The sequence below is a fragment of the Diorhabda sublineata genome, chromosome X (assembly GCF_026230105.1).
Source record: "Diorhabda sublineata isolate icDioSubl1.1 chromosome X, icDioSubl1.1, whole genome shotgun sequence".
Lineage (NCBI taxonomy): Eukaryota > Metazoa > Arthropoda > Insecta > Coleoptera > Chrysomelidae > Diorhabda > Diorhabda sublineata.
The window spans coordinates 31824978-31832237 of NC_079485.1; the positions used below are offsets into that span (position 1 = coordinate 31824978).

Below are 7260 nucleotides of genomic sequence, written 5' to 3' on the forward strand. Positions count from 1 at the left end.
TATTTAACGTTTTTAGAGTGGGCACAACTTGAATGATGATTTTAAATGAAATCAAATGGTAGCTTTTTGACGAGCATTTTTGTTAATCATATTGAGAACAAGATAATTCCAGTAGGTTTCGAAAACCATCACAATCGAAGAGTTTAGAGTCACAGGAAAATATTTAAAATGTCATTTCATTCATGAAAATTGAAAAGCCTTCTTAATGTCTAAAAACGTGCAATATTTTGATTTTGCTTTCTTGCACTATCTATGTCAAATTTCCAAGATATGTCATTACCTTCTATTTCGTGATTTATGAGAATAGTTTCCTAATATAATAAATTACTGATGATACACTTTGATAATAAAATCATTACACTGAAAGTTAACGAAATAGAAACGGTGCTATTAATTTTTCAATTTTCTAGAAAACTTTGTCAGTTGAACAAACTACTTTGATACCAAAAAGTTATTTTCATCATTATACATTCCAACAATAATTTTATCTAAACTAATTACATTATAAGAAGAATGAGCCTCTTTTCAATTACTATTTTAATAAAAAGTTCAAATGCCAGTGCCAAAGTGTTTCTTTTTCTCTAGGATTCGAAGCGAAGCAACCCTTTGAATAATAATTTTTCAGCTTTGTTGTTTCAGTTGCTTAAATTTTGAATTAAACCATTTATTTGCATAAAACCCTTCATAAAGGAGTTGTATAATATGTATTAAACTTCTAAACTTCTAGTCTAACCTTTTATTTCACGAGTTTTATCGTTTAAAAAAGATAAAAACCGGAGTTTGGATATACTTACCAAAAAGGGAAGAAGGGCGATTCCACTCTCACTCTTCCACTTCTACATCAGAAACAATGAAATTATTTCAATATACAGGGTATATAGAAATAGTAGCGAACAACAATTATACTGACAATATTGAACATGAAGTTATTTTTTCCACTAAAATTTAATGTGATTGAAACAATTTATATTAGTACTGCAATTTGATTATACAGTTTGATACCATTGTCAATATTCATCAAAAAGGAATGTAAATCATGTGAAGAATATAGTAGAAGGTACACAGAACAGTGTCATGAATGGTTCATCCACTCGACCTTCTGAAATTCGCTTGTTTGAACAACAGTGTGTATGATAAAAAATAATCGCCTCATCTTTTACGTTTTCCGAACGTCTCTAATGATATCTAGCAAATAAATGAATATTTATTACACGGAGATCACCGTCTTACGTTGCTCTATCGCTGCTATTGCCACATAATCAGTGATGCTTTTGCTCCGATGTAAATCTTCCGCAAACAGCTTTTCTTCAACTACCCATAGTTGATTGCTATTATGAGAAACGTAGATAGATCCATGATTAATTTTAGTGTAGTTTTTATATTTTTTTTAACATTGCAATACACCAGTCGACGGGAAGAAAATTTTTACGGTCAAATAATTATTCAGTACCTGATTGATGCTAGTGATGCCTCTCAAGTCACGTCTTGTTTAATCAGTCACAGTTCAGCATCGATTTTTCCAGACACAATCATAAGGAGTTCGTCCAGATATGATGAACATCAATCAAGTTTTAATTCATAATACCAGTTTTTACCGCTTTAGAGGCTTGGTTATATAATGTAATGCATTCTTGTCATAAGAATACACAAGTACAAGAAAGTTTTTAAATAACTGTAAACCACTATAGTCCGAAGCAGATTTTCCGAGGCTAAATATATAAATGGTAAACCTTCCACCAGTAACTCTGGAGTTTTTTGAGCTTTATCTACTTTATCTACTATAATACTCACGTCTGCTTCACTGTTACAATTATCAATTGACGGTCTTTTCAGTATCATTTTTCCCCTTGTTTTAAAAACACGAGTAACAATGCATTTTTTTATTAAAACAATCTACATCAAAATAAATAAATAATTACTTAAAATAAATAACTACTTTCGCTTAGAAATATGTATATATCAATGTTCATGTCATATTTGTTCAGTCACATCAATAAGGCATAACGTTTTGAGCAATTGTGAAACTTTCAAGCGGAAATCGCGTTTTATTCTCCATGTTGTCCACTTTTATCTTCTATATTTTGCAATCCATGATTACCTTCGCCTTCAGTTTCCTTCTTCAGTCGTTGTGTGTTACTGAAATATAAAGCTATACCATTATTCTCCAGAATTGGTATATCTGATTCACCAGGACTAACATCATTGGTTTCTATATTGGTTGTTTGTCTTTGATTCTGCATGGGATTTGTAGCAGTAACTAGGTACTTATTGGAGAATGAGTACTGAATTTCTGAGTCCTTGATGTCTCGAACAGACGGAATTTTATTTATTTCTTCATCAAATTGAGAAGTTTTTACAATATCTTCTTTTGCCAGCTGCGTTCCTTGTCGTATTTCTTCGTCGGTCAACTGCTCAACGACAGATGAAATAGTATCATTTGTAACAAATTGTTGTTGTTCCAAGCTTTTTTGTAATTGAATAATGGGTTGACCTGAATTAGAACCTTTTGGTTGCTCGATAGCAGCAAGAATCGACTGTAACAGCCCATCATTTAGTACTTGTCCATGTGGAACTGGTGATTGACCCCCGTCAGCAGATTGAATTTGCAAAGTATATGAACCTAATGCGCCCTGCAGAGAAATGTTATTGAAATCAATGCTTTGAGATTGTACGAGCTCACTATTAGGTCCAAAACTAGCTGCTAAAGTTTTTCCATACGATTTGCCTTGTATATCTTCTGCTTGAGTCTCAATTGAGTTAGTTTTCACTTCAGTATTAATTTTTTGACTATGAGACGCCGTTAAATCAGGAACTCCATAAGTATCATGAGGCTTCGATTCTAATTGAATTTCCACTTGTTGTAGGGGCTGAGATTCTGGAGCTCCATAAGTATTAGAAATTGTAGCGCCTCTATGACCGATATTAGTCGTTAAAGATGACAATGCGGCTGTGTAACTATTTGCAGAAGGTACTCCATAAGACAAAGATGGTAAAGATTGCTGTTTACAATCGTGAGGAGTATTGTAGTTGATTTGTCCACTTCCCTGAGTCAAATCGAGTGTAACTCCTGGATAGCTGTAATCCAAGGATATTATATCGTTAACACTGTGTGATTGCGCTACTTGTTGTTGATTAACAAAATTTGAAGGTGCATTATAACTTGTATAACCATGATTGATATTTTGGAAAGAAGCCGTAGAGTGGCTATGTGGAGCTCCGTATAAATTGGACGGAGGTGGTGGAATATGATATTTTGAGTGTCCTGGTTTTGGTCCAGAGAACAAAGGTGTTCCATAAGATCCGCTTGGACCACCGTATACACCACTTGGAGGAATCAAACCAATGCCTGAATTGGAAAGCGACAATCCCTTATAACCATGATTTTTCTGAGAATTGAATGAACTTTTTATATGTGAAGATCCGAAAGATGCGCCTGTAAATGAATGAGTGGTAGCCAAAGAGTTGGTTGATTGCAAAGGAGTCCCGTATGAACCAGAGGGATGCGATTGTCCTGATGTAACTGGAGCTTCATAAGAACCAGAATGTTGTATGGAACTAGTTGGAGGTCCATAGGAACCAGATATTTGACCCAAATTAGCTGTGTCACTGTAAGAATTAGATGAATGCGAAGAAATTGCTGGTGCTCCATATGAACTAGTTTGTTCTCCGGAAATTGTGGCAGCGCCGCTAGGGAAGATTTCGTAACCAATACTCTTCACCGTATTGATATTTTGTCCGTTTAATCCAATAGCTGACAGTCCAATGTTGACATTATTTTGATGTTCATGTGAATGATCTTTATTTGCATGTGCTTCTTCACCGGATGCGATCACTACTCCACCTGATCCTGTCACTGTATTCAAAGGGGCCTTGTAGGAGTCACTTACTCCATTCTGACTAACAGATGAATATGAATTTTCTAGTTCGAGATTAGCTACAGAAGTATGAATGTTCGATTGTGGTTCATTATGAGATTCCACTGGGGGTGGTGATAAATCTTTATTATAACTGAACTCATTCTCAATATGCTGCTCCACATGAGGTGCTCCATAAACAGAAGTTGGTTTCCTAGATACTAGGCCAGGAATTGGCTGCCACCCGTCATATTTGATATCAGGTGGAGTTGGAGGAGCTGGGGCTCCAGGATGTGGTGGTCTTGGATGGGGAGAGGGTTGAGGAGGGCCATAATGTGGCTTAAGAGAACTCAAGATATCGCTATCAGGAGTACCATATTCAGTTGAAACTGAGTTAACACTACCGTGACTGGAGAAACCAAAATTGGATACTCCATGTTGATTATTACCATTCACTCCAGAGAAATCCAAATTTACCGCTAAATTTGGAGGTCCGTATTTTGTGTTTACTCCTCCTAAAGATCCTCCGTGAGATATAATGTTCCCGCCATTAAAATTCGTGTTAAATTTCACAGGACTGTAATTATCCTTAAAATACCCTACCGGAGGTCCATATGTCGTAAATGGCTTAGACTGATATTTAGGTCCAAAATTTTTGTATGGTTGTTTGGAACCAAATTTAACATTATTCAATGGCTTACCAGGAGGACCATATTGCAAACGCGGTGGACCATAAAATGGCTTACGTGAAAACTGACGTACTGGAGGTCCATAATTGTTATTGGGCGCTCCATAATTATTTCCTGGAGAACCAAAAAAAATACTATTTGGAAGAGCGAAGTTATTTTTAAAAGGTTGTCCATAATTATTGATATGTGGTAATCCATAAGCCAGCGAGGGTACATGTTTGGGAGGTGGAATATCAGGAGGAGGTTCAGGATAAACTACATTATTAGAAGATGTTATTGGTACACCATAAACAGGAATAGGAAGATTTGGATTACTTGGTTCTGATGGTAGATAAGAATCAATGACAGGTAATGCTATATCTACTTGCGGCGCGCCATAATTATCAACTAATGCAGCTTCTCTTCTATTGCTCTTTTCTTCAATAGCTGCTCCTACTGAGTCTGCCACCACTTCTCCAGTCTCAGTGGATTGGTTTGGATTTGTGTTGTCAGGTGTAGAATTAACAGATTCATCTTTCAGAGGATTATTATTTACTACAGCAGCTACTTGTTGCCAGGTAAAGCACGTACATAGAACAGCAACAAATATCTGAAAACAAAACAAATCTTTAGAAATTATTTTTTTAAAAACATTGATAAAGAGTTTATCAACTTCGACACTGTATAAGATATATTATTTTTATAGAAGAAATGCAATTAAATAACTGACTATATTTTAGTTTACTTAAATCTCTATTTGTGTGAAAAACAGAGAGTGGAATTTGATATGAAACTTTTTAAATATATTTTGAACTAATTGTAGTATGAGTATGTATGTCTAGAAGTTATCAAGATAATTTTTATTTCCAGATGTCACGAATTTTCTTTATATACTTTCATAGAAAGTTCCAAAGACATGAGAGATATGGGGCTCTGCTTTATTTCATTTGATAGGTAATTGAATGGCTAACTATATTTGATTTTCTTAATTTTGTGTTGGTGCACACATAAAAAATATGGAAACCAAAGTAGGACTATTCATACTACAGCCTAAGTTGGAATTTCTCTAACCTTTGGCGATATTCAAGAAGAAAGAACTGAACAATGGCGGATGCAGCTCCAGCCGGTGGACGTGGTGAATTCCGTGGTGGCTTCGGTGGTACTAGGCGCGGTGGTAGCCGAGGAGGTACAAGAGGTCGCGGTAGAGACCGTGGACGCGGACGTGGCCATGGAAAGGAAGACCAGAAAGAATGGGTACCAGTCACTAAGTTAGGACGTTTAATGATAGATGGAAAAATTCGATCACTCGAAGAAATCTACTTGTTTTCATTACCCATTAAGGAATTTGAAATCATTGATCATTTCATTGGACCCGACAAAAATGATGAGGTATTGAAAATAATGCCAGTACAGAAACAAACTCGTGCCGGACAACGTACTCGATTCAAGGCTTTTGTTGCTATTTGAGACAGAAAAGGTCATATCGGTTTGGGTGTGAAGTGCAGTAAAGAAGTTGCTACAGCTATCATAGGAGCTATTATTTTGTCTATATTATCTGTAGTACCTGTCCGTAGAGGTTACTGGCGTAACAAGATTGGTCAACCTCACACAGTACCTTGAAAGGTAACTGGTAAGTGTGAATCTGTTCCTGTGAGGTTAATTCCAGCTCCTCGTGGTACTGGAATCGTATCTGCTTCTTCAGGTGGCTGGTATTGAGGATTGTTATAATTCAGCTAGGGATTCAACTGGTACATTGGGTAAAAAAGAAAAGAAAAAGAAAAAAAACAGTCTCTGAAGACGATAAGTTGGTTATCGAAACGCGCGTCAGACAGTATAATTGTAGGTGTTGGTGTAGTGGTAGTGTAAACAGTATATTCAGTATATTACAGCCTATTTATAATATAAACCTATTTAAGTTAGTAAGTAAGTCAATAAGAAGCTATATTTTTAAAATATAAATTTGATTTTATCTGGTATGAGAAACATAGAATAATTAAAATTTCAATACAAAGTTATTGTGAATTTATAAATAAAAATTTGAATGAATGATGTGAATGGTGCACATGTTTTCTAGTTTTCACTGTTCCCATAATAAATTGACTAATCTTAGGAGTTTGAAAAGAGAAACCGACTATACAGAGAAGAATGAACTACATTTCAATTTAGAATATGGAAGTGAAATCTATAGGAGACTTGTTTTTTTCCGTTTTGAAGCTGAAGTACACGTGTTTTCAACTCTAATTTAATATGCAATTATTGGAAATGTATCGAAAGAAAACAGCATGAAGTTTACGTATCGAGAACGTTTCATAATATTCAAATTTATTTAAAACTGCTAACAAAAATGCACACGTGTTTCAAAGTGACATGTAAATACGTTGAGGCGTACTTAAAATGAGCAGAATAGGGCACTAATAACCATTTTTCGCTACTCCCGTTTTTTGTCCTCTGCGAAACAAATTTGTAAACCAATTTCATAAAGTTAACAAGATAATGAGTAATAACGCAGAATTTTCTCTAATCCCTTTAGAAATTAGAGCCAAAAATGGAATTGAATATGTCATCGAGAAAATTCAAGAGAACTTACAAACAATATATCGTTACCTGAGAATGTTTTATTTGTTTATTTCGAGAATTATAGGAAAAAATGTAGTCATAACTCTTTTTTTATGTAAAAAGTAATACCTAATATACACTCAAGTAATGATATTGATCTTGAACTACTATAGGACGTGCCT

The 7260-nt window shown here is 35.0% G+C and overlaps 2 protein-coding genes across 2 annotated transcripts; one reads left to right on the plus strand and one right to left on the minus strand.

Moving 5' to 3' along the window:
* Positions 1-2045: 2045 nt before the first annotated feature.
* Positions 2046-5564, minus strand: LOC130451079 (uncharacterized). The gene is made up of 3 exons (XM_056789876.1): positions 5528-5564; positions 2918-5149; positions 2046-2839 (listed from the first exon to the last, which is right to left on the minus strand). Exons 1-3 carry the CDS (start codon positions 5562-5564, stop codon positions 2046-2048), a joined length of 3063 nt encoding a protein of 1020 aa, XP_056645854.1.
* A 62-nt stretch (positions 5565-5626) lies between these two features.
* Positions 5627-6214, plus strand: LOC130451700 (40S ribosomal protein S2-like). The gene has a single exon (XM_056790886.1). It carries the CDS (start codon positions 5627-5629, stop codon positions 5987-5989), a length of 363 nt encoding a protein of 120 aa, XP_056646864.1. The 3' UTR covers positions 5990-6214.
* Positions 6215-7260: the final 1046 nt, after the last annotated feature.

Coding starts and splice junctions, on each gene's coding strand:
- LOC130451079 (XM_056789876.1), bottom strand. CDS start 5,564: ATGAATAGTCCTACTTTGGTTTCCATATTTTTTATGT. Junction 5,150..5,527: donor GGTTTCCATATTTTTTATGT/GTGCACCAACAC, acceptor TAATTTCTAAAG/ATTTGTTTTGTTTTCAGATA. Junction 2,840..2,917: donor ATCTTTAACGACTAATATCG/GTCATAGAGGCG, acceptor AAATTCAATTAG/AATCGAAGCCTCATGATACT.
- LOC130451700 (XM_056790886.1), top strand. CDS start 5,627: ATGGCGGATGCAGCTCCAGCCGGTGGACGTGGTGAATTCCGTGGTGGC.